The 27612-nt window shown below is 39.9% G+C and overlaps 2 protein-coding genes across 5 annotated transcripts; one reads left to right on the forward strand and one right to left on the reverse strand.

The window, feature by feature from the left end:
• Positions 1-3: 3 nt before the first annotated feature.
• On the reverse strand, positions 4-5454 carry LOC130080408 (DNA topoisomerase 2-alpha-like; the record flags this gene model as incomplete). Its single annotated transcript, XM_056245760.1, has 5 exons — positions 5346-5454; positions 3325-3471; positions 2801-2891; positions 111-174; positions 4-34 (listed from the first exon to the last, which is right to left on the reverse strand). Coding segments are annotated over exons 1-5 (360 nt in total), but the record flags the coding sequence as incomplete, so codon positions are not given.
• A 955-nt stretch (positions 5455-6409) lies between these two features.
• On the forward strand, positions 6410-27489 carry samd14 (sterile alpha motif domain containing 14). Of its 4 annotated transcripts, none has more exons than XM_056245797.1 (10): positions 6410-6571; positions 6748-6850; positions 9309-9358; positions 17861-18018; positions 18555-18912; positions 21164-21251; positions 21676-21744; positions 21868-22003; positions 22639-22752; positions 27284-27489. In XM_056245797.1, exons 3-10 carry the CDS (start codon positions 9316-9318, stop codon positions 27443-27445), a joined length of 1128 nt encoding a protein of 375 aa, XP_056101772.1. In that variant the 5' UTR covers positions 6410-6571; positions 6748-6850; positions 9309-9315; the 3' UTR covers positions 27446-27489. The 4 variants fall into 4 exon arrangements, with proteins under 4 accessions (XP_056101772.1, XP_056101773.1, XP_056101774.1 ...); XM_056245798.1 differs by lacking the exon at positions 6410-6571 and adding an exon at positions 6932-6974 and having other exon boundaries at positions 6661-6850; XM_056245799.1 differs by lacking the exon at positions 6410-6571 and adding an exon at positions 6932-6974 and having other exon boundaries at positions 6661-6850; positions 9316-9358.
• Positions 27490-27612: the final 123 nt, after the last annotated feature.

Raw genomic sequence — 27612 nt, forward strand, 5'->3', positions numbered from 1 at the left:
CCCGTTGTTCCACACACTGATGGTGTTGTTTTCGCTGCACACAAACACACACCACTTAGACGTCCTCTCGATCTACAACACTGACCAGCCAGTGCATGTGCGTTACTTACGGGTCAATATTGACCTTGATGCAGTTCATAGCCTTGTCCCTCTGTTTGTTATCAGCAGCATTCACTATGAATCAGAGAATGAATATTACACTCAAGCCGCAATCATCTGAGCACGTCATCTTTTTATAAGGTCAAAACTGATTCAACGTTCAAACCTGCTTGCTTCCTTTTACCACATTTGATGTGCTCTATGTATGTCCGTGTGCGTTGATGTTTAAGCGAATAAATGCATAAATTAAATTGGTTTATTATATAAAGCAATTGTTTCGCTTCAGGAGACTTTGATTGAACCGCTTGATTTATATGGATTAATGTTACCATGTTTTTACGATTGATGATTTTTAGGAGTTTTGTTTGCGTGGAGTTTACATAGAGGGACTGATTTCTGTCAGGTTCCAATAAAAATGTACATGTTTGTGTGTGACAAAAGGGCGAGTAAATGACAAATTTCATTTTTAGGTGAACTATCCTATTAACAATTTCAAACCGTAATGACGCATGTTTTAATCAAAAGAAAAGCCTATGTACTAGGGCTGACTTCTAATAGTTGAGGATTCGACGATTCGATTCGGAGAGGTCTGATTCGACTATGAACCTTATAGTCGAATAGTAGGGAAGTGTTATGTAACCAATAGGGGTGTGACGGTTATTATAGAACCGTGAGACTGACGGTTAGTTGAACACCGTCATTAGAACTCTATAACCGCCAAAACCGTGCTATTAAAATATTTTTTACAAACATTTTTTATCATAGAGAATGTTTAAATACTAATATATCATCTTACGAGGGAAACGGAGGCGGAGTTAGTGGTGCTTCAGAGGCTGCTACTGCTGGAGATGATTCAGGAGAGGTCTATGCACCTTTACCGATCAGAGCGCGCGCTGACACGGAGTAAAGCCTTGTTTATACTCGCCGCGTCCGCAGGAGCACGAAGGTGCGCGCGGCAAAATGACGCGTTGGGTGCGCAAGACCCCATTTCGCTTGGCTGTGTGCACAGCTTTTTTTTGTAACAGTGCACGCGACCCGGCATCCGAGGATGAACGACTTCAAGTCGAATCTGCCCGAGCATGTACGTCTAACCGCACCGGCACGCAGTTTGGGCGTCTAAATTGCAAAGTTCATTGCAAAGATTTTTTGTTAAGGTTTTGTTTCCGGTGTGTGATTTATTTAAAACAAAGCACGTTCATTATGTTAAGGATTCATTTAATGGAAAGCACATTCACTTCTAGTTGTCTTGCTGTTCATTTTAAATAAACGTAGAGCGAGTTGTCCTATAACAGACGAACAGTTATTCAACCGAACGTCTGGCTGCTATCAAAAAAAAAAAAAAAGTTTTGACTATCAGTCGACTACGGCAAAATCTAACGAATCAGATTCGACTATGAAAATCCTTAGTCGAAAACAGCCCTACTATGTACTACAAGAAAATAGTGCATAGGCAAATGCGGATTCAAAAATGTACACTAAAAATACTGTCAGAATCTCAACTTGCGTGTAATTTGAGTTGTGTATATTTCAATTATTATATATAATGAAAATATGTACGAGAGAGATCGAACACATTTTAAAAAATTACTTTTTTTTTTTAAACTCTTTAAGCAAAGGTCATTTTCAACGATAGTTTAATCTAGTCTTTATTCTTAGCACTAGGGGTGCGCCAAAATATCGATATGGCGATATCTCACGATATTTACTCCCGCGATCGATTCTCGATGCGCTCTTGAGAAGTATCGATCTTAAAAGCCATTATAAAATGCTCAATTCATTATCCCTTGATGAGACCCTTCTCCAGAAGTAGATAGGGGGCGCGTGTTGCGAGTTTGGCTGTTGTGGGCGTAAGAAGACGTACACACACACTTGAAAATGGCGGAGTCAAGCGAGGAAAGTAGAAGTGAGAGCAAGAAGTTAAAGGACGGTCCAGCAACATTTAAATCCAAAGTGTGGACTCACTTTGGATTTTATAGCAGTGCGAACGGGGCAAAGCTAGAAAAGGACTACGCAATATGCAAGAACTGCTTTACAAAAGTCCGCTACACGGGAAACACGACCAGGATGCACAGCCACCTCACACGGCATAACCCGGAGCTCTGTGAGAAAGCCGTGGTTGGTGCTGGTTCGAAGCCAAAGGTTTATGTTTCTTGCACTTAATAGTGTTCATGTTTATAAAGGACAATCATATGGTATTGTTTACACTGAATCTGTCCTCAGCCTTACAGCTATTTTGCACCCAAATGGTGTCACTGTTTGTCGAAGACATAGTATTACTACTGATTGCAGCAATGTTTCACTAAAATAGTGTCTGTGACTTTTGTTGCAACTGATAAGACACGTTGTTTTTGTTATTGTGTTTCATCCAAAAAAATAAATGGAGATTCATTTTCCTAATTAAAAAAAAAATATTTGTATTTCTTAAAACATGATATATTTGATAGAGTTATTACTGATAATATATCGATTACCGCCATATCATGATATTATCGGCATCGTGAACAATGCATCACGTATCGTAAAGTACCCAGCGATCCCCAGCCCTACTTAGCACATACCTAATACAATAAAAGCTGTTAATCATATGAATGATCTCTAGAATAGTCGATTAATCGTTCTAATAATGGGAAGACTAGTCCATTAGTAAAAACTGTTAGCTGCAGACTACATGAGATTCACTATACCACATGACAAAACTCACCCAGAATCTCATCATAGATCTTGTAGAGTCCTGGCACAAATGTGATGTCTCTGCAGTTCATCCCCACATCCTCATCAAACACCCACATTTGCTAAACAGGAAAAAGAAAGTGAAGAAACATTAGGTCATTCTATGTCATTTCTATGGGTTGTTGGGATGGCATTTCAATCTAAAATGTTTTCAAATCAAAGCACCTGAACATTGCAGGATTATTTTAGGATTAACTCACAAACCTTTAAATTTAAATGAAATAAATTGTTTTGCTGAAAGTCTGTTTTAGAAAATATGAGCTAGTCTTCTCCACAGATTAGGGAGATTCAGCATATTAGTTTGGTTACTTGTACACATGACTTTTACAGAACAGCTTAGCAAAATTTTTTGCTTAAGTAAAGCGAGTGACCACAATAGTAGAACATTTATTCTTTAGCATTAATGAAACGCAGTATGCGTTATTCTTAAACGGTGGGTACGGGTGGCCCTGATAAACATTATGACCTCTCTCAGCACAAATGGATGATCTCTACCTGAGTGACGGGCTCCACAGAGCCGATGTAGGTGTCAGGCCGGAGCAGGATATGCTCCAGCTGGGTCTTCTTCTGATAGATCCGCTCCACAGACAGCCGCTTCTCATCTTTCTTATGCTTACTAAGAGCCTTATTCTCAAACAAACTCTAAAAGACACAAATGTTACAGCAATTATCATGCATGGTAAGATTGATAGATGTTTTTTTTTTTTTTTATTATTGAGATAGATGTGGGGCAAAGGACAATAGGTAACATCACAGCAACCAATCCAACGATTTTTTGCTTTATGTTGCGGGTCAGTTTGACCCATTTCAATTTGAGTTGATGGAAATACTTCTTAGCATAGTATTCTTGAAATTCTGTGACCTTCTCATTAAGGGTCACAAAAATGCCTGGAAAGAGTTGAGATTATGAGCACCATACATTACATTGTTAAAGGCAGCTGCACAGAGTTGAAATATAACATTTTTGATTTCATTTATGCCAGTTTCTCAACTACGCTGATGATTTTTATCTGAAGAAATTTACATTGCAAGTGTACATGTTTATAATTTCATTTAAGTTCAGTTAGCTGAATATAACCCATGATCTTTAGCATTGTTAGCGCCTTGCTCTACTGTTTGAGTTTCAGGAATCCACACAAAACAAATGCTTTTCAACACTTCTGTTCAAAAAGATATAATATTGTTTATAACAGTTTATGAAAGTTAAATACAATCTTTAGTTTTTTGAGGGGAACTTGAAAAAGGTTTAAAGGGATTCACTCAAATTAAAATAGTCATTACTCGTTCTACTCACCCTCAAGTTGTTCAAATCCTGTATGAGTTTCTTTCTTCTGTTGAACACAAAAGATAATATTTTAAAGAATGCTGGTAACCAGACAATTGACGGCACCCATTAACTTCCAACCATAGTAGGGGGGAAAAATACTATTGAAGTCAATGGGTGCCGTCAACTGTCTGGTTAACATTCTTTAAAATATCTTTTGTGTTCAACAGAAGAAAAACTCATAGATTTTTGGAACAACTTGAGGATGAATGAATGATGACAACATTTTCATTTTGGGGTGAACTAGGCTATCCCTCTAAATGTTAAATGTCCACTCCATAAAACTAACTAAATCTGATCATAATACAAGAGAGGTGTCATTAGGGTGAGGGACAATCTAGAAAGTATTTTGGACAAATTTGGATAGTGTGCAAACAGTGTCATTAACATTGTGGATCAATTACTCAAATGACTGTAAAATGTAACATGCATCTCAAACATCTCAAAAAAGTTTCTGGTCAACATTTAGCAGCCCACTGTTAGTCTTAAAGCTAACAGACATAGGAGACCACAAGGACAGGTAACTTAACGTTAAGTTAGTGGGGAAATGGTAAAGCGAGCTTTTTGAATCGGTGTCAATTTATTTTTCCCCTTTTTGGTGACCAAGGTAGCGAACACCACGTTAGTTTATTGTAGCAATATGATGCTAATGTAGCGGAAACTGTGATTACTATGATAACGTTCCTGTAAGGGTCTAAGTTACTCAAAACAAGGAATGCATCAATTTAATCGAACTCGTTCCTAACATCAAAATACTCAACGTACAACGCAATGCAAAAATGTAACTTACCTTTACCAACGTTACCCAACCCCCTAAAAAAACGCAAAAAGTAGCGGAACATTCGCTAGCGAAAACCATATCAGCTAATTTAACGTTAAACTCTAGCAAAAGTATGACACAAATATTGACAGTAGGTAACGTATACAAAAGTAAAAGCTTAACATATCAACGCTAAAGTAGCTACTTTGAGTAACGTTAAGTTACTTGGACAATATGAACAAAAAGATCAGTCTATCACAATGAAGATTTACAGGCCGCTCGTCATGGGCAGGACATATAAGAAAGTTAATGTAGCAATCTTTCATCTTCTGTTGTTAACAAAAATGACGAGCACGTCGTTTAACGTTACATCTCAACGAGTCCGGTGCTTATGATAATTTTAATATAACGTTAAGTTTCAAATTAATTTACCTTCAGGGGTCCTTCTGTTCCTGCCATTGTCACTGTTTACCTCTAACACGAAATGGTACAAATCCAACTTTAATCTATGCAGATTGGTCTTCTACTGCTATCAAATCACGATCCCTGATCACTAAGTTAGGCTATTCCTCAAACTATCTGATTTAAAGTTAAGACCATAGACTGTAAAGGTTAAGACTGAGCGCCTGAACTAATCCACCAACACACGCGCGACTATAACAACGACTCTCACTAACCGCCTTTGAAATTTCAAATCACACATGCATCCTCCTCCCGCCAAAGTCACTGGCCAATCACTGTAAGGTATGGTTTGGGTTTTTTCATCCTTAACCAATGGCGTTATAGATTTTAAACAGAGACCCGCCTGCTTTCGTAGGTCCAATAACAAAAGAGATAACAACCATTTATCCAATGAGATTTTTGTTCCGGTCTCTCTCACGGTCAAAAAACGATCAAATAAATTGAGAAAAGGTTTTATTTAGATGTGTATCACGTTTAGTCTATGAAATTATAATATTTATTAAATAACAATTATATTTAAAGTATATTTTCTTCCGGCTTTTAGAACAAGAAAAAAAAATGTAGGGCGGGACTCTGTATATCGGGAATTGATTGGATCATTGGATTGTTGATCTCATGTGAGTGAAAGGTTGTCCCACCCTCGCTCCAGTAAATACGTCATCAAAGAAGAGAAGATGTCGATGCAAGGAGGGAGTGGAAGTTATGATTAAAGATTACAAGGGCACATGAATTATTATGAATTATTATTATTATTATTAATAATGACGATGATGTGATAAATGAATAATCATTTATAATACTGCAATATTCCATAAAATATGTTGTGCTTTATGCACAACTCAAATATGTTCGCACACTGTTGTCCTATGTAAAATCATGATTTCATTTAGCCTATTTTAAAAACATTTTATTTATTTATATGTTTTTGAAGTTGTGTGATTGCATTTTAAAATATGATAATCCACATATAGGCAGATTTACCATACATAGCCAACACGTAAGTACCTTTTTTCTTGTATTTGTAAGTGAAATGGAAGCAGACACACACTGATAGATTTCCTCTGTGACGGGTATAAAAGCTGATTGGTTGTTGGAGTGGTAATAACATTGATTCATGATGCACATGTGTCTCTCCCTCCCTCCCTTCTCTCTCTATCCGTCTCTCTCAGCCTCCTTTATTTCAACACTGTCCTTGGGTGTGTATAGCAGTGTCTGACATTCTGTTGCTGAGGGCTCTCTCTCTCTCTCTCTCTCTCTCTCTCTCTCTCTCTCTCTCTCTCTCTCTCTCTCTCTCTCTCTCTCTGTGTGTGTGTGTGTGTATGTGTGTACATGCAGAGTAGCCCAATGACGTTGTAAATTTGTGCTCATCCAGGAACAGAAGTCCTCCAGCAGCATCCCGTGAGGAGGGCAGAAAAGCAGTATGACAGCCCATCCCAGCAGCTGAGCTGTGCTGTGGGATACGCAACTACATAGAGGTGAGTCTGTTTATCCATCTTTCTCTTCCATCCTGTCCCCCTTCCATCCATCTGTCATAATGAAATATTCATGATTTACAGCCTCTGTTTTTCCTGATTGTCATCTGCAGCTCTTGTAGCAGAGGTGAGCTATATTAATGCTTTCTATAGAGATTGTAATTACTTCTTTCACACGTAATGTATTGATCAGGCTTTGTATTGCATACAAGGTTATACATCTCTACGTAGCAAGGAAATGTTGATGAGCATGTACCCTTTTTTTTTTTAGCCCTGCAGTGAAAGTTAGCTTTTATTTGCTGATATGTGCACACAGGTCAGATTCGTCCCTTCCCATCTCCATATCGATTTGTTTGCTATTGCCATTCCCTGCCTGTCAGCTACTTAGCAGCCCTACCCCCCCTAATTCTTATAGATGGGATAATGTGTGAGGGGGCAGTTTTATGGCCATTAGCTTTATATCTCCATCACAGGGAGATGCCTTGTGAAAGTGAGGCCTTAGTCGTACAGACAGTCAGCCTATGTTGATTTCTTAACAAGAACCAAAAGTTAGATGTTTGAGATCAAATTGTAGTCCTGTCTTGTTTATTTTGTGTTTAGCCAGAAGCCATGGCTAATGATGGATCAGGCGTTTGAACTTAACCATAGGGGAGGTGAATCTTTCAACCACCTCTCCTAAAATCCATCTCTACTCGCTGTTCCGTGATGATAAAAGTCTGTAAAAATCCTAAGGTTAATATCTGTTACCAGTTACCTTACTCTTTACGGTTAAAAACTGTAATAGATCCGGAGGGAAATACGATCTAATGAGACATTTCATGTAATTTTACAGTAAAATAGTCTACTGCAGTTAAATATAGTTTTTGGAAGTGAAAAAGAACATGAAAAAGAACATGTCATCTTATAATTTACAGTGAAAAACTGTAAATTGACATTCCCAGAATTCTCTGTGAGACTGCTCACTCTTGACGGTTTTTCATTGATATGACGTTTTTTTCTTTTCTTATCCTTCATGTACATTAGGGTTTTATGTTACATCTTATGTTGTCAAATGCATGTTTATTGGATTATTTTAGTGTCGCGTGTTAGCATAAATAGTGTTGTGTGTTTGTGTGTATGACATTGTGCACTCTATTTATATAAGTATTTTGTGGTATCTTGGGGAAAAGCTACTTTTTATGAACATAATTAAACAAGTGGCTTTCTCTTTGCCATCAGCTTTTTTTTTTAAGTGGTTGTCAATATAAGTAAAAACAGATGTTAGTAATTTGGTCTACATTGAAACCTGAATTTTTATTATTATTATTATTATTATTATTTTACTGTGAATTTAAGTTACAAACAAATATAGACAAATAGACTGGATGGATGGATGGATGGAAGGAATGGGTGGATGGAAGGAGTGGGTGGATGGACAGACAGACAGATAGACAGATAGATAGATAGATAGATAGATAGATAGATAGATAGATAGATAGATAGATAGATAGATAGATAGATAAAGATAGATAAAGATAGATAGATAGATAGATAGATAGATAGATAAAGATAGATAGATAGATAGATAGATAGATAGATAGATAGATAGATAGATAGATAGATAGATAGATAGATAGATAGATAGATAGATAGATAGATAGATAGATAGATAGATAGATAGATAGATAGATGTTATGAATGTAATGGCAGGGGCACTGACCGGTCTGAAGGTGCTGGGCAGCAGATGGCACAGTGGCCTGTTGCCTGGACACTATGTGGCAGCCAAATCTAACATGGCCAACAGTGCTGTATGTGTATTTTTTTGTTCCCCTACTAAGAGACTTTGTGCTTATGTGATTTTAACAATTTATATGTAATATAAAACATGTAGAATATACAAACAAGAGTGAAACAAGGGATAGTTTGCCAAAAATGGAAATTCTGTCATTATTCACTTATCCTTATATCATTCCAAACCATTAAGACTTTGAAGAATTTCTTTAATTTTTTTTTTTCATATTAAATTATATATAATTTATATTTGTCCATATAAAATTATTTGGTTGCCAACATTCTTCAAAAATATATTCTTTTGTGGTCCAAAGAAGGAAAAACAAGTCATACATGTACATTTTTTGGTAAACTCTTTTAAACAGCACAGGGAAGACTTTCTTCCTCTAAAATAAAAAATAATAATACTTTTTTTTTAAATTAAATTAAAACTTAGCTGTAAATGTCCAGAGATTGTCTTCTGAGTTCTGAGCTTGGTCAATTATTTTCAATGAATTTCACTGCTTAGTGGTAGTTTGAGCAGCAGATTTTAGAATCAACATTACAGAAACAAAAAGAACAGATCCTAGTACTTTGTAATTGATCTGTGCTTCCCCACTTGAAAGCACCGGCCACCACTGCTCTGTATGTGGTCAGCATAGAAATGTTCTCTTGTCCATGCAGTTAAACTTGAAAGTTTCTCTTTTTACAGATTTAAGATGTCCTCCACTCCACTGGCCGAGGCAGAAGAGGATGTGTTTGGTGAGTGACCTCTCCTGTCTGCCCAACCCTTCCCCCCTCCATTAATGTCCAGATCTTCATTTCCACACTCCCAATACACTGAGCGCATTACAGGAGAGAGCAGCTACAGTCTGGCCTCTAAAAGCACCAGGGGCTACGATTCTCTCAGTGGATGTGCATTGGTTTGTTTTAGAGTTGTAAATATTTTATCAAACATTTAATGAATTTTCAGATGCCATCTATCATGGCAATGGGAATTGAGGAATTAATGGTAGATGTAATGGGCATATTCAAGAGGCTGGCTTCATAGGATTTTAGTACAGGCTTTGAAGGTGCAGCCTTGCTTAGTCAGTGTCTACGTCACCGCAGGAATTAGTGCTGAGATCTGAAAACAATTTTGGAGAATGGAATAGAGTAGAACCATGTGGCAGGGTGGCTCCTAGAAATCTTAAATATTTATGTGCATGCCCTTAGTCCCCCAGACCCAATAAGCAGCCTACCTCATAACATGCATTAGTGCTGGCCACTTTTTTTCAGCAGCGCTTGTTCTGGAAGTGTTTTTTTCATTAATTTTTCCCATAGGGATTTGTTTAAGTATATACAGTGTATATACAGTATATGTATGTACTGTATATGTATGTAGTATATGTATGTATACAGTATGTATGTATGTAGTATATGTATGTATACTGTATACAGTAAATGTATTTAGTATATATATATATTTTTTATTTTTTTTTATTCAGATGATAGCAAGATCGACACGATTACATCATTTGTGTTGCTTCATGCAAGCACTTTTGGTGCAATTTTCTCGCTGGGACATTGGTAAAATTTTCTGTACAAAATCATGGGTAATGTCGTTTTTTCACCAAGAATTCAGCTGTTAAACATGATTATTTTAAAAAAATAAGTTGAAATTATGCGAATGCATGGCTTTAGCAAAAGTACATAACCTTGATTAACAACCTCGCAACTCACAGTAGGTCTGTCATTAAAGGTTTAAGTTATCATTAAAAATCATTTTACCTTTGAAGTAAAACTAGTAAAACTACACTCTATAGAAGACCCCTCCTCGCACGGTACAATGTTCCTGGTTGTCCCTCTTAATGAGGTATAGTAAAAATTTATTGGGGAGCGTATGAACTTAATAGCCTAGAAGTTATTTATTTTCTCTATTGATTACTTTAATAAAGTTTAGTGCACCTCGTGTTTTCAATTTCCATTTTTGGAACTGCTCATACAGATTTTATTTGAACTTCTCAAAATTTGGGTCAGTCATAAACACTCTGCTGGTCAAAAGCTAAAAACTTTAGATTAGAGTACCATGAGACAATCACTGTAACACATAACCTTGAATGGATTATTTAAAAAAGGTGGCAACAGCTGCTGGGCCTCATAGTGGCAGCTTCCTTTGTCATTCCGCTGGGCCTGCTCCACATGCGACCGCTCAAGCTCTGGTTAAGGGGTTTCGCACCACCCCATGCGTGGCACACAGGCTGACACACTGTCACTCTCAAGTGGGTCGCACACCGGACGAGAAGCGCAGCGCCGCGTCGCGCCACGTCTAGGACAACTCCAGGTATCGCACACCGGACGCGCACATTCTAATCGCGCGAGCACAATTTTGAATCAACTCCTGGTAGAAGAGCTGCACGATGTGTGTTTTATATTGATTAATTATTTATTTTTTATGTTCATTGAATAATAGCTGATGTTTGAACGTTAATCAAGTAAAAGTGTCTATCACGTTGAGTCTGTTATTTTGTTGTAACGTTATCCGTTGTCTAGGCAACTATGTCACATAATACAATAGTATTTATTTAGCTAGCGTTTAGCTAACCCGAGTGAAAACAGCACGGGGTGAAGCCATGTACATTAACGACGATTTGAGACCAATAAATGTAAATTTAATATACAACTATGCAAATGGCGCTCTGTGGCGCGGCAGGGTTTTGAACAAGGTCCTGAGCCGTAGCTGGGCGCCGCAGACAGACGCCGAATGGCGCCGCCGGTGTGTGTACACTCATAGAGAATAATGTGTTCGAATTTTAAAGACCTGGCGCTGCGCGACGCGGCGCTGCGCTTCTCGTCCGGTGTGCGACCCCCTTCAGGGTGACCCACGGCTGCGTCAGAGCCTTGGTCCCTTGGAAATCACTCCGTTTTTACCAGAATGGGGTAACTCTGGGCACAGTTTCCCGGAGGAAAGTGGTCGTGACAGACGCCTCCAAGACAGGCTGGGGTTAGTCGCCCATGTCGAATTGGCACATTGACCGCCTGGAAAGGATGGCGGTAATTTTGGGCTTTAAGGAGTTCCAGAGCTCAAGGGTCATCATGTCCTGGTCCGCTGAGACAACAGGACGGTGGTTGCCTTTATAAACAACCAAGGAGGTCTCAGGTCTCGCCCTCTGCACAGATTGGCAAGCCGTCTTCTCCTATGGGGACAGACGAACCTCCGCTCAGTAAGAGCGGTTCACGTCCCGGGCTCCTCAAACGAAGGAGCAGACATGTTGTCACGTGGAGGACCTTCCCTGGGGAGTGGAGACTCCATCCCTAGGCGGTCAACTCGATATGACACACCTTCGGTCAGGCGGATGTATACACTTTGCGACAGAAGAGAACTCCCACTGCCTGCCTTCTGTGCCTCTATCCCAGAATTAGTCCAGCTACTGTCAGAAGCTCCATGGCCCATACTGCTGAGGAGAGACATTCTCTCCCAGGCGAGAGTACGATCTGGCACCCCCAACCGGAGTTGTGGGACCTGCATGTTTGGCCCCTCGATGGGAACCACTTGGCCTTCAACGGGAAGTCATGAGAACGATGTCAGAGGCAAGGGCTCCCTACCTTTCTCAAGCTGGTGCTTAGCTCTGAAAATAGACCCCGCTGAATGTGATACCGTGTCAGTTTTCATGTTTCTGCAAGAGATGCTGGAAAGGGGGCGCGCCCCCTCCACTCCCAAAGTTTACGTGGCGGCCATCGCGGCAAATCACACCCCGGTGGCCAGCCAATCGATCAGGAATTACAACCTAGTCATTAAGTTCCTTAGCGTCAGTCTCAACTCAACTCAACTCGATTTTTATTTATAAAGCACTTTCAAAACCATTAAAATGGACCGAAGTGCTGTCCATAAGTAGTAAATAACTCTAAAATACATAGAAGCATAAAATAACATTAAAACATGACACCAAGAAAATCAAAAAACAAATCACTCACAGTTCTCAGACCTTTACTTATCAAACACCATAAGCTTGATACAATAAATAAGTCTTCAAGTCCTTTTAAATATATCCATGCTTGACGAGGATTTTAAAAATAATGGCAACACATTCGAAAGTGCAGGAGCCGCAACAGAAAAGGCGCAATCTCCACTACGCCTCAAACGAGACCGAGGGACGGTTAGGAGCATGCTCTAAGAGAAGCGTAGGTGTCGTTGAGACTGATAAGGGATTAACATGTCCTTTATATACTCAGGAGCTTGATCATGCAATGCTTTAAAAACAAACGTTAATACCTTGTATTGTATACTATTGTTACGAAGCGTGGAAACAAAGGCTGAAGTCGGATCTAAATGCAGCAGTAGACTTTAATTATATTCAGAACAGACAAGATACTCGTGGTACGCACATTAAAACATACATTCAATAACTGACCCTGAACAAAAGAGAAGACAGGATATAAATACACAGAGGGGATCAGGGAACAAGACACAGCTGGGGCAAATCAGAACAACGAGCGGGACCATACAACCTAACAAGACAACACACCTGAAACAAGGGACCTAATAATGACATGACTAGGATAACAGACTACAATTAACAAGGCACAAACTGAATAAAAGACCAAAGACAGAGAAACCACAAACCAGAAACATGACAAAATGAATAACACCGTAATATTACCCCCCCCTTCCATAAGGCGCGACCCCGTGCCGAATGAACATCAAATAGGGGCGGGAGGGTGGGCGCCCTGGAGGCTGACGAGGGCGTGGCTTACCCGGAACAGGAAGCCTCCAGGGCGAAGGCCAGGGCGGAGCAGGACGAGGCGAAGGCCAGGGCGGAGCAGGACGAGGCGAAGGCCAGGGTGGAGCATGGCGTGGTGAAGGCCAGGGCGGAGCAGGACGAGGCGAAGGCCAGGGTGGAGCATGACGTGGCGAAGGCCAGGGTGGAGCATGGCGTGGCAAAGGCCAGGGTGGAGCATGGCGTGGCAAAGGCCAGGGCGGAGCACGATGAGATGGTGGCCAGGTCGGAGCAGACTCAGACGAGGGTGAGGACCATGTCGATGTCGTCTCCATGGCCCTCACGGAGTACCTTCTGCCCCCCCCCCCCCAAAAAATACTTGGGGAAATCCTCGGGAGGAACCTCCAGGTGGTAAATGGGTTCCGGGCAGGCCTCCCGGAGCTTGAAGGGCGCAGGCAGGACGAGGCGCAGAGGCGGGGCCGGCAGGGCGAGGCGCAGAGGCGGGGCCGGCAGGGCGAGGCGCAGAGGCGGGGCCGGCAGGGCGAGGAGTCCGGGAACGCCCTCCGTAGCCTGGCGAAGTAAACGAGTCCTCCTCCTCCTTCTGCGACGACGCTTCACTGGGCTTGATTCACTACTGGACGTACTTGACTCACTTGACTCAGTAGACTCGGTAGACACACTTGACTCAGTAGACTCGGTAGACTCACTTGACTCACTTGACTCGGCGGCACTTGACTCACTTGACTCGGCGGCACTTGACTCGGCGGCACTTGACTCGCTTGACTCGGCGGCACTTGACTCACTTGACTCGGCGGCACTTGACTCACTTGACTCGGCTCTTGACTCACTTGACTTGGCACTTGACTCACTGGATTCGGCACTTGACTCACTCGATTCACTTGATTCACTTGACACGGCACTTGATTCACTTGACTTGGCACTTGACTCACTTGACTTGGCACTTGACTCACTTGATTCACTTGATTCAGCACTTGATTCACTTGACTCGGGACTTGATTCGGGGCTAGATCCACCTGACTCGGGACTTGACTCACTTGACTCGGGACTTGACTCACTTGACTCGGGTTCGTCGAGGCTGAAGCGACGTGCGGGTTCGGAAGACAGAAGCTCAGCCTCAGGCATGTCGATCTCGGCAGGAAGAAGCTCAGGCATGTCGTGGAAAGCGGGCTCGACTCGGTTCACGTGAAGCGCAGGCTTGTGGAGCGTGGTCTCGGCTGAGCAGCTGAAGTGAAGCGCGGGCGCGACCGGGCTGACGTTAAGCGCAGGCTCTGGCAGCTTCTCCTCCACGCCCACAGTAAACGGGGAACCGCTCCACAACAGGGCCAGGTCAACGTACCATTCTAAAGATCCGTGAGGACCAGGTTCGGGCATCAGAGACCGGAGTGGTTCCGATAATCCTCCGCGGAAGAAGATCTTCAAGCCGTGGGTGTTCATTTGCGCGAGATATGCCAGCTCGAGGAATTCTGCGACATAATCCTCGATGGCGCGATTCTCCTGGCGAAGACGGAGGATCTGGACATCAGGACTCCAGGTAGGCATGGCTGCTAGATCCTAGTGGGTCAGTTATTCTGTTACGAAGCGTGGAAACAAAGGCTGAAGTCGGATCTAAATGCAGCAGTAGACTTTAATTATATTCAGAACAGACAAGATACTCGTGGTACGCACATTAAAACATACATTCAATAACTGACCCTGAACAAAAGAGAAGACAGGATATAAATACACAGAGGGGATCAGGGAACAAGACACAGCTGGGGCAAATCAGAACAACGAGCGGGACCATACAACCTAACAAGACAACACACCTGAAACAAGGGACCTAATAATGACATGACTAGGATAACAGACTACAATTAACAAGGCACAAACTGAATAAAAGACCAAAGACAGAGAAACCACAAACCAGAAACATGACAAAATGAATAACACCGTAACAACTATGTTTAACAGGTAGCCAGTGAAGGGATATCAATACAGGTGTTATGTGATCCCGTTTTCTGGTATTTGTTAAGAATCTCGCTGCAGCATTTTGGACACACTGAAGACGAGTAACCAGCGATTCACTTATGCCTAGATAAAGAACATTACAATAGTCCAACCTGGTCGAAACAAAGGCATGCAAAACAATCTCCAAGTCCTTGTATGAAAGGATGGGTCTTAGTTTAGACAATTTTCTCAACTGAAAAAAAGATGATTTCACAATGCTGTTAACTTGACGATCAAAGCGTATTTCAGAATCGAAAAACTACTCCAAGGTTCTTCACATAACCATGCATATTGTTGGACAATAGTCCATAATTTCCAGTCAGACCATTCCCAAGCTCCTTGTTCCCAAACATAATAAACTCAGTCTTATCCTCATTTAATTGTAAAAAATTACTTGCTAGCCATCCCTTTACTTCAGTCAAGCACTTATAAAAATTAGTAAAAAAAAATGCACTCCAAAGGAAAGTACAGTTGTAAATAATCAGCATACAAGTGATAACCAATATTATGCTGCCTAAAAATGGACCCCAAGGGTAACATGTACAATGAAAACAGAGTCGGACCAAGGATTGATCCCTAAGGAACCCCCCAAGAAATAGTTGTGGATGCAGAGACATAATTTCCAATTTTAACAGACCATGTCCTGTCATGCAAATAAGAGGAAAGCTACTTAAGAGCTACGCCATTGATCCTTACATAATCTCTGAGCGAGTTCTAGGCTCTGTCTGTGGAACCTTCGTGCCTTGAGTTCGGTCCTAATGATGTAAAGTTTCTCAGGCAGAGAAAAGGTTATGTGCCGAAAGTGCTTTCCACCCGTTCAGACCGCAGGTGATAGCGCTGTCAGGATATCTATGTGGCGGCTTCTGTTCTGCTCTTGTAGTACGGCGCTATCGGCCGCAAAGAGGGTGTTACCGAGCACCCTTCGGAAACCTAAAATTCTAAAAGGCCAGGGGTCCTCAACTCTAGCCCTCGAGGTCCACTTTCCTGCAGTTTTTCTCCAACCCTAATAAAACAGACTGAAAACAAGCTAATCAAAGTCTTCAGGATTACTAGGTGAGTTTGATCAAGGTTGGAGCTAAACTCTGCAGGAAAGTGTAGTGCAGAACCTTATTTACAGTAGCGCAGTACCTTATTTACTCCTAAAGGGTATATATTAGTAACTTAAAGGCCCATATTATTACTAGGTGTGCCACACACATTCTGCAAAGTGAAGCCAAAGCATTTTGAACCCCCCCTGGTGGCTGGCTCCAGTATAGGTCTCAAACCCCACCCTCTCCATGTAATCAACTGGGACTTGAGCCAATCTAAAAATCCAATTACACTTAAAATATATTTTTTTAAAGTTTCTATAAAATGGGGTGTAACGTTATGATTGACAGCTCTGCATGCAATTGAGTCTGCGGGAGAGATTGATTGTGGCGCTGGGCGGGAACTTGATGCTGCAGCTCCACCTCAGGATCACTCCTGCACAGACTCGGACTCTGAACAATGTAATCGTTAATGACCGTTTTACAGTCTATGATTATTACCTAAAGTGTACAATAGACTAAATAGTGTACATTAGTATTTTTTTTTTAGTTTCATTTAGTTAATTTATTTAACAGGGACCATGCACAACACAAATGTTGTGCCAGAGCTGGCTAGATAGCTAATTTGCATATGTAGTCCCTGGGCAGGATATTGTTACATAAAATTACAGCACTCCATTACAATCCAGAAAACAGAAGAAAATAATAATAATATCACATCACAATATCATAAAATTACAATAAAATTTAAAGTGTACCATCCCAGTGACTGATGTTTTTGTACCAATTTTTTTCAGAGACCCACAATGCTGTATATCCCACAATGCAATGCTCTTCACTTGACCTTGGATTAATTTCCAAGATGATGGTTGTAACTCGCTACTCATAATAAAAAAAATCATTGTGATGAGGTCATTTCACAAACATAGTGATGTCATGTGACAACAAAATATCATATTACTGTCCTTTTTTTTTTTTTTTTTTTTTTTTTTACAAAATGTGTTACACATGATACTTTTTTAAAATAGTAAGCAGTATACAATATAACGAATTCAAATAAATGTGCAAAAAAATTGCTGAATTTAACCACAGTATAGTAATTTGTTTGTTTGTTCATTTATGCATCAAATCATTAAATCACTGCAAATGTATGTCTATGAATGTAATTGTGTGAAGTTGTGTAATTCACTTTCATGTATATGTCAGTGTGTGTTTGTGTACTTCCTGTTTCTGACCCTCACACACCCCCAGGGTGCACATGAGGAATGACCACCCATCATTCATATAAGTAATCTAGGCTGTTGACAGCTTAATAGTGCTTCAGGCCTGCTTTTACGGTGTCACTGCGTTTTATGGATTGTAACGAGAACACTGATATGTGCATGAGTGTGTGTTGAGACCAGCGCAACAGTCTTTTATCAAGATTTTCATCATGTTTGCAGTTTGTGTCTTTCTCGACATGTTTGCCTCCAAATACTCAATATCAAAAAAGTGTTACATATGTCTACTGTATGTGTTTTATACCATATCAGATCTGACAGAGGTGGTTCCTGAGACAGAACGACTTGACAGCAGCTTACAAAAAGCTAAAGCACAACTGTCAATCAAAACCAAGAGGCATCGGCCCTCCCGAACCCGCCTGAGAGACAGTGTGAGCTCGATAGATGGGGATGACAGCACTGATAGAATGGTGTGTATACACACACAAAAATTACTCTTATGTATCATGTTGTTACTCACACTCTTGTCATTCCAAACTTGTTCGCTGTTATAAGGGCCATCATAATACAACTATGTTTTGAGGCAACACCAGTCCTGACTCAATTAACGCCCCATCACATTATTATGCAACTGTAAGTAAGCTATTTTCTGTGAATGTGTGAGACCTCTGATTAATTAATTACTATAGGTAAATAATTAAAGAATGGCAAAGTGGATTTTTAATGTTTTTGAAAAAGTTGCTCATCAAGGCTGCATTTGTTTAATCAAAAACAGTAAAAATAGCAATATTGTAAAATATTGTTACAATTTTAAAGAAGTTTAGCAGCCATTACTCCACTCTTCAGTGTCACAATCCTTCAGAAAATCATTCTAATATGCTGATGTGGTGCTCAAGAAACATCTCTTCTTCTTTTTCTTCTTCTTATTATTATCAATGTTGAAACAGTTGATGTTTGCGTGCCAGTTCAAAAATGCTGTGTGTCTTTGTGTGTGTCTGCGGTTTAGAGTTACAGCGGCTCCGTGCAGACCTCATCTTCTCCACTCCACCCTTCCTATCGCTGCTCCTCCCCCTCCTCTGATCTGCTTCTCTCCTCCCCTTCCTCACGAAGAGACCAGTCCTTCACCTTTGACCCCTACACTGTGGTTGGAGAAAGGGAGGTACAAGATGAAAGACGGAGCTACAGACACTTCCTGAACACCTCGTCTCAGGAGGCTTTGCATCTCAGCCGTTCTAAATCCCCCTGCAGACCCTGCGTCCATTCAGAGACATCTTCCCCAGCCCATCGCTGCGAGACAGACAACCTCAAGTCACGGGAGGGCAGCCAACCCCTCCTACACTATGGAGAATACTCACATAGCGAAGGTTTGAACTGCATAAGTACATCTCATCACCAAATATATACACTCACCGGCCACTTTATTAGGTACACCTGTTCAACTGCACGTTAATGCAAATATCGAATCAGCCAATCACATGGCAGCTACTCATTGCATTTAGGCATGTAGACATGTTCAAGATGATCTGCTTACATTGAAACTGGCATGGTTGTTGGTGCCAGACGGCTGGTCTGAGTATTTCAGAAACTGCTGATCAACTGGGATTTTCACACATAACCATCTCTAGGGTTTACAGAGAATGGTTCAAAAAGAGAAAATATCAAATGAGCAGCAGTTCTGTGGGAGAAAATGCCTTATTGATGCCATAGGTCAGAGGAAAATGACCAGACTGGTTTGAGCTGATAGTAAGGCAACAATAACTCAAATAACCACTCGATACATCCAAGGTCTGCAGAAGAGCATCTCTGAACACATCAGCTTGAAGCAGATGGACTACAGCAGCAGAAGACCACACCGGTGCCACTCCTGTCAGATAAGAACAGGAAACTGAGGCTACAATTCACACAGGCTCACCAAAGTTGGACAATAGAAGATTGGAAAAAACGTTGCCTGCTCTGATGAGTTTTGCTTTCTGCTGCAACATTTAGATTATAAGGCCAGAATTTGGTGTTAACAACATGAAAGCTTGGATCCATCCTGCCTTGTATCAACGGTTCAGGTCACTGATGGTGTAATGGTGTGGGGAATGTTTTCTTGGCGAACTTTGGGCCCCTTAGTATTTAAACGCCACAGCCTACCCGAGTATTGTTGCTGACCATATCCATCCGTTTATGATCACAATGTACTCATCTTCTGATGGCTAATTTCAGCAGGACAATGTGGCATGTCACAAAGCTCAAATCATCTCAAACTGGTTTCTTTAACATAACAATGAGTTCACCACTCAAATGGCCTCTACAGTCACCAGATCTCAACCTGAAGAGCACCTTAGGATGTGGTGGAACAAGAGATTCGCATCATGAATGTGCAGCCGACAAATCTACAGCAATTGCATGATGCTATCATGTTAATATGGACAAAAATATCTGAGGACTGTTTCCAGGACCTTGTTGAAACTATGCAGGCAAAAGGGGGTCCAACCCCATACTAGCAAAGTATACCTAATAAAGTGGCCAGAAATCAGCAAGATTACTTAAAAGAGTAACTTGGACAATACATATGAATTCTAATCCTAATCTATCTATCTATCTATCTAATCTAATTCTGATAGCAAATCTGACCGAATTCTGATCCTGAATCTGACTCTCACTCTGGTTCTGAGTTCTGACCTGCATAGATTTTGATTCTCTTTCTATTCTAATCTGGACAAATTTTGATTATCCTGGGCCCCGTTTTTCAGAAATAATTTACTTGGATTTCAAATCTTGAAAATGGGTTGTTCAAAAGAAAAATTAATTCTGAAATCGAATTACATAACCCATGCAGTCTTGGTTTTTGTTCAAAACTTTTTTTTTAGTAAGATTGGGATACCTTTGATCTAAATAAACAATAAATGAATCAGGATTACCGTGATCTCAGCAGAAGGATGGATTAAGGGTGGAATTCAGCAACAAAATGTACTAAAATTATAAAATTGGTCAAATAATACAAAATTTGCATCATATAGTATATATTCACTCAAATTTATTTACATTTTTCACTTGATTTGTTTACCGTTACAGTAAAAAAAAAAAAGTAGATAGAGTAGACATTAGGTTGCCTAATACACCTTTCAGTACAGTAAATAAAATAATTCTCCATAGTATAATCTCCCCGGCCCAAACAGCTATCAATATTAAACAAAAATATTTCATTTAACTCCCATTTATCACTTTATATTAAATATGATCAGTCAATTATCAGAGATGAACCAGTCAAAAGTAGTTTCTAACAATTCAAATATAAACACAAAGTGTCCCAACACTGACTATTCTGCCTGTTGTTTTTTATTGACAGTAGCTAGTAGCCTACACTGTTATATGTATGCCCATTCAGAGCATGTGTAATCCAGATTTGGTAATCGGGAAAAGTTGTATCTGTTGTATCAAAGTGTATCTGTTTTAGGGTGATCCAATCCGATCTTGCCTTTAAAAAAAATCGCCATAATAGTGAGATGGATTACCTGGGTAGCAAAACATGATATTTCCAAATCCTTCTGTTCCAGATTAAAATATCTGACCACCTGGGCCCAGATTCTGATCTGGATTCTGATGCTCAATTTGATGATCTGTTTTCAGATGACAGTCATGACACAGGCCCTGATGAACCAGAGAGTCCAACAGTGCTGCTGGACAAGAAAACCAGGAGACGTTTTCTTGATCTGGGGTTAGTTTCCAACAAGTCCTACTGTAAATAACTGTATTTAAGTTGATTCAGTTAAATCTTTTTTTTAAATTGAATAAAATCAGTTAATATAGATGTTAACATGTTTAGGTTATAATTTTATTCGAGTACAATGTACAATCTAACTACAGTTTTTATCGTATCAGGAGTTTGTTTATTACATTTCATTTGTAAAAATATTGGCATAGGTTAAAAGTTTTTTTTAATGTTAAACATGCAGACACTATAGAAACTATATAATTAGGCAATTTGTTGCTTTACTTCCTGACGACTGTAAACACCAGGAATTTGTATATGAGAGCAAATATTTTGTATGCTCTCTGTCAACCACTAACATCATACAGATGACATAGTAGTGGACAGAGTTGGGATCTAAATATTATCTGCTTGATTTTCTGCGGGGCAGGGTCACTTTACGTCGCACATATGGAAAGGTCAGGAAAGACAGATCCAACAGACTATCAGCAGGAAATCGGTATGTGTGTGAGTCTGTCTGTCCTGTGTTTACTCAGCTAATGTCAGTCATCTGAGCACCTATGTTTCCTTGCGTACCTGTATAGATGCAAGTGTGTGAGGTATTTTGTGTGTTTGTATGCAGGGATTCAGAGAGAACAGAGAACCGGTCATCACGTTCCTCTGGTCCACCGTTTGTGCCTTTCTCCTGGTTCAGTGAAAGATTAAGAGGCTCTGGCTCCCCCAAGAACATTCAGTCCCAATCCAAACCTTTCACCCAGGTTACCTAACCTTAACTAGATTCCACATTTCCTATTATTGTTGTATGAGGAACAATAAAGTGTTGCGGTGATGACATATTTTTGTAGGCCAAGGTGGAAGTCAGCATTATACTGGTTCTCTCTTCAAAACCCCAATAGGATTTTTCCATCGGCTTTAGATTATTTCAGAAAATAAGCTTTGTGACCAACAAAAGTTTATGATTCTTACAGGTTTTGTTTATCATAATCTTCACAAATGATCACAACTTTTATAAATTTTGAAGCAATCGTCAGAATTAAAAAGCTAAATGTAAGCTATAAACAAAATGCACCACCATTAAGCTTCTTCCATATGTGAAGCGCTTTGAGGTCCCAGAAAAAGCGCTATATAAATGTAACGAATTATTATAATTATTATTAATTATAACTCTTACAGGCTTTGTTAAAAAAGAAAATCCATGAAAGTTTAAGTTAAAATATTCAAAAACCCATTTAAAAAACCCATTGACTTCAGGACGATGCACCGGAAGGGCTAAAATGTTAAATTGCTTCCAGGTTTGGCCTACAATGCCTGTATGAAAAAGAAGAATTATTTATTTTAAACAGCCAATTATGGCATGATACAGCACTATAGCACTCATTCCTCTTTCTTCAAGGGCTCCAGTACTGATGAGGACTTTGATTCTTCAGTGGGTTTACTGGAAGACACCAGACCCTGCAAGACTGAGTCATCACAACCATATCAGACCCTCCCCGAGCATTCAGATGGGGTGAGATAACTACAAATCACCCACTCACATGTCTAAATTTGGTCAGTCCAACTGGTTTGTGCCTTTCATAGAATAGTTCATCCAAATATACCAGTCCAAATTCAGCAATTTCTCCTGTCATCACCTTAGTGCAATGAATTCTGGGTTAGCGTGGGATGCAAAGGATCCATCTGTTGTATCCTTCAGTAGCCCGGAAAACAAAGGACGCATTTGAAGGAGCAGGTAAAGACTTCGTCGCGACACGGTGATGCAATCAGCCTTCGAACGCGGCCTTGAAAGGATGCAGCCTCTGAATTGGGACGCAGCTGAGACAAACATGTTGGAAAGGCTAAATTTTCAGAATCATTACTCCAGTCTTCAGTGTCACATGATCCTTCAGAAATCATTCTAATTGTGCTCACAAAACATTTTTTATCATTATCAATGTTGAAAACAGTTGTACTACTTAAAAATGTTGTGGAAACCGTGATACACTTCCATTCAAAAGTTTGAGGTTAGTAAGGTTTTTAAAAAAGAATAAAATTAATACTTTATTCATGCAGCAAAGATGTATTAAATTGATCAAAAGTGATCAATTCTATTTCAAAATATTGTAAAAATTAAAATCGTATCATTAATTACTCACACCATGTCGTTCCAGACCCGTAAGACCTTCGTTCATTTTCGGAACACAAATTAGAGCTTTCTGATCTCTCCATAGACTGCAACGTCATTGCAACTTTCAAGGCCCAGAAAGGAAGTAAAGACATTGTTAAAATAGTACACGTGACTACAATGGTTTAAATATAATGTTATGAAGCGACGAGAATACTATTTGTGCGCAAAAAAACAAAAACAGAACAACGCAAACAGCGTATAGGAGACTGACACAGAAGAGAAGTTTTTTTTTTTTTTTTTTTTTTTTTTTTTTGCACAAAAAGTATTCTTGTCGCTTCATAACATTACATTTTAACAATGTCTTTACTACCTTTCTGGGCCTTGAAAGTTGCAATGACCTTGCTTGCTGTCTATAGAGGGATCAGAAAGCTCTCGGATTTCATCAAAAATATCTTCATTTGTGTTCAGAAGATGAACGAAGGTCTTACGGGTTTGGAATGACATTAATGACAGAATTTAAATTTTTGGGTGAACTAACCCTTTAATTATTCCACACTTTGGAATGGTAGTGTATAAAAAATTATGCCTAAAAGTGCAGCTACTGTAAGGCCTGCCCAATTGGCCTAACGACAGTTTCCGATAACCGGGTGAAGGTTTCCTGCGCGTTCTGTCTTTTCAGTGTGGCAAAGTAGTTTAATTCCAATTTACTTTTATCTGACTCCATTTTATTGCGACCTCGAATTTAGGTTGGAATGCCAATTCATAGATTCCTAATGAACGAGTAAAATGTAAAGTAAAGAGTTAAATAGAATAATAATTAGAATCTATGTCACACAGAGAGCCTTGCTGTTTAACGCATGTTTCACGATCACAAACTCGAGGTAATTGACTATACTGTTTAGATGGCCTATCTAAAAGTATTTTGTTTAGTCCCCATAGATCTGTATTCACTTGACTTAACACTATCTCTAGTCAGAGGTCATGACCACTACTACATACACTCACCTAAAGGATTATTAGGAACACCTGTTCAATTTCTCATTAATGCAATTATCTAATCAACCAATCACATGGCAGTTGCTTCAATGCATTTAGGGGTGTGGTCCTGGTCAAGACAATCTCCTGAACTCCAAACTGAATGTCAGAATGGGAAAGAAAGGTGATTTAAGCAATTTTAAGCGTGGCATGGTTGTTGGTGCCAGACGGGCCAGTCTGAGTATTTCACAATCTGCTCAGTTACTGGGATTTTCACGCACAACCATTTCTAGGGTTTACAAAGAATGGTGTGAAAAGGGAAAAACATCCAGTATGCGGCAGTCCTGTGGGCGAAAATGCCTTGTTGATGCTAGAGGTCAGAAGAGAATGGGCCGACTGATTCAAGCTGATAGAAGAGAAACTTTGACTGAAATAACCACTCGTTACAACCGAGGTATGCAGCAAAGCATTTGTGAAGCCACAACACGCACAACCTTGAGGCGGATGGGCTACAACAGCAGAAGACCCCACCGGGTACCACTCATCTCCGCTACAAATAGGAAAAAGAGGCTACAATTTGCAAGAGCTCACCAAAATTGGACAGTTGAAGACTGGAAAAATGTTGCCTGGTCTGATGAGTCTCGATTTCTGTTGAGACATTCAGATGGTAGAGTCAGAATTTGGCGTAAACAGAATGAGAACATGGATCCATCATGCCTTGTTACCACTGTGCAGGCTGGTGGTGGTGGTGTAATGGTGTGGGGGATGTTTTCTTGGCACACTTTAGGCCCCTTAGTGCCAATTGGGCATCGTTTAAATGCCACGGCCTACCTGAGCATTGTTTCTGACCATGTCCATCCCTTTATGGCCACCATGTACCCATCCTCTGATGGCTACTTCCAGCAGGATAATGCACCATGTCACAAAGCTCGAATCATTACAAATTGGTTTCTTGAACATGACAATGAGTTCACTGTACTAAAATGGCCCCCACCGTCACCAGATCTCAACCCAATAGAGCATCTTTGGGATGTGGTGGAACGGGAGCTTCGTGCCCTGGATGTGCATCCCACAAATCTCCATCAACTGCAAGATGCTATCCTATCAATATGGGCCAACATTTCTAAAGAATGCTTTCAGCACCTTGTTGAATCAATGCCACGTAGAATTAAGGCAGTTCTGAAGGCGAAAGGGGGTCGAACACAGTATTAGTATGGTGTTCCTAATAATCCTTTAGGTAAGTGTATATAAGCCGACCAACATTATTATCTTACATAAGCATTGATTTGATCATGCCATGGTTTACCACATACACTTAGAGTAACATTACATTAAAGAGAGGTAAGGCTCACCCTATTTAGGTTGGTCGATCAACATTTTGTTGTCCTAAACGGAAATTCCCGTTTTTAGCCTTTACAGTCTAAGTACAATTGAACTAGTGCCAAGTGTTAGCCGGAGCTCTAAAATCGCAGTTGGTGTGTCCTATGCTCCACTCAAAACTGGACTTTAGTCCGTTTCTAACATGACGCAGACTTGCGGTAACATAAGCCTTTACTTAATCTACTGGAGGAAATAATTAAATTGTAACAATTTATTATTAGTCAGGTAAATGTATTATGGCAATTAATCAATTCAAAGAAAATCAATACAAAACATCAAATGATCTGAAATAAAGAGTAAAAGATGAACTTACAATAAGAATTAAGACAATAATGAGGTGATTGACTCTCGGGTGGGGATGCTAATTTTGCAAGAGAGAGTTCAAATGTTAATTTCCAGAAAAGTCCTTTGTTTTCTCAGTGAGTAGCCCTTTCCGAGTCTAGATAGTCTGGTATCAGTCTTACAGTTCTTTTAATGCTAAATGTAAAAAAGGACAGAAAGGTTCCAGAACTGCTTGCAGGAACATTTTAATATACAGGTAGAACATTAACATAGATTTTTCATTTCAGTCTTCTCAAATGCAAAGAGGAACATTTGGAGATCGATGGCGCTGGCACACTGCTATGCAGCATACAACCATCTTTCAGTATGAAGGACAATCATATTATATTGAAGTGGAACAGATTCACACTAGCTTAATCATATTAAAGGTGGTTTGTGCTGCATATTCAATTTGTGCTCAGTAAATAAACTGCTGTGCTGTTTGAATATGCTACATTAAAACATTTGCCTGTTGTTTTTGCTTAAAGGAATAGTTCATCTGTCCAGATAGCACAGGTTCATCTGTAAAATGTCTGCTAAAGATCTATTAATCTGGAAAGCATCTGCTGTGTAAAAACATCTGATATATGTCTTAGAAAAGGCAGTTTTACATACATTTTAAATCTTAAACATCTTAAAGACATTAAGATATAAATGTCTATATGACATCTAACAGGAAACGTCCTAGAGATGAATTGCAGATGAGCACTCAAAAAAATACATCTTGCACAGATGTAAATGCAGACATCAAATAGACATCTCCAAGATGTACTTGTGCTATCATTACTCACCCTCATGTCATCCCAAACCCGTAAGACTTTCGTTCATTATCTTCGGAACACAAATGAATATCTTTTTGATGAAATCTGAGAGCTTTCTGTCCCTCCATAGACAGCTCTGCAACTGAATAAAAGCAAATATATGTGAATAAAAGCCTAAATTCAATGTGTTCATCAGATAAATCGTTCAATTCATATCGATTAGTTTTACGACCTCTTATGAACATTTTGAAGCGTCAAAAGGTCAGTTGTGTAGCTGTCAATGGAGGGACAGAAAGCTCTCAGATTTCATCAAAAAGATCTTCATTTGTGTTCAGAAGATTAACGAAAGTCTTACGGGTTTGGATTGACATGAGGGTGAGTAATTAATGACAGAATTGTTATTTTTGGTTGAACTAACCCTTTAAGCAGTCATTCTTCAATCATTACACAACCAATTTTGCATAATATTAAAGGTATAGTTTGCTCCTTTTTTTCAGAATGACTGTGACAACAGTCGAGGCACAGATTTCAGTTTTAAAAAGAAGATGCTTTCTGCTGCTGGTAAAGATCGGACAGAACGACAGAACGCCGTTAATGGAAAACGGGACAGCGGGAAAAATGGACACAGTGAAGATGGACAAAAATTACTGACCACTTGATGGCATTTCTGAAAGACTGAATACAATTATGCTGCAGGTGCCATTATTAAAGGAGAACTCCGGCGCAAAATGAACCTTTGGTCTAATTACACATTGTTACCTAGTCAACCGTTATCTGAGATTTGTTTTCATGATTATCGAATGTAAATAGTTTTATCTCTAAAAAC

Source organism: Rhinichthys klamathensis, unplaced genomic scaffold, assembly GCF_029890125.1.
Source record: "Rhinichthys klamathensis goyatoka isolate OS25496 unplaced genomic scaffold, OSU_Roscu_1.1 h1tg000035l_1, whole genome shotgun sequence".
Taxonomy (NCBI): domain Eukaryota; kingdom Metazoa; phylum Chordata; class Actinopteri; order Cypriniformes; family Leuciscidae; genus Rhinichthys; species Rhinichthys klamathensis.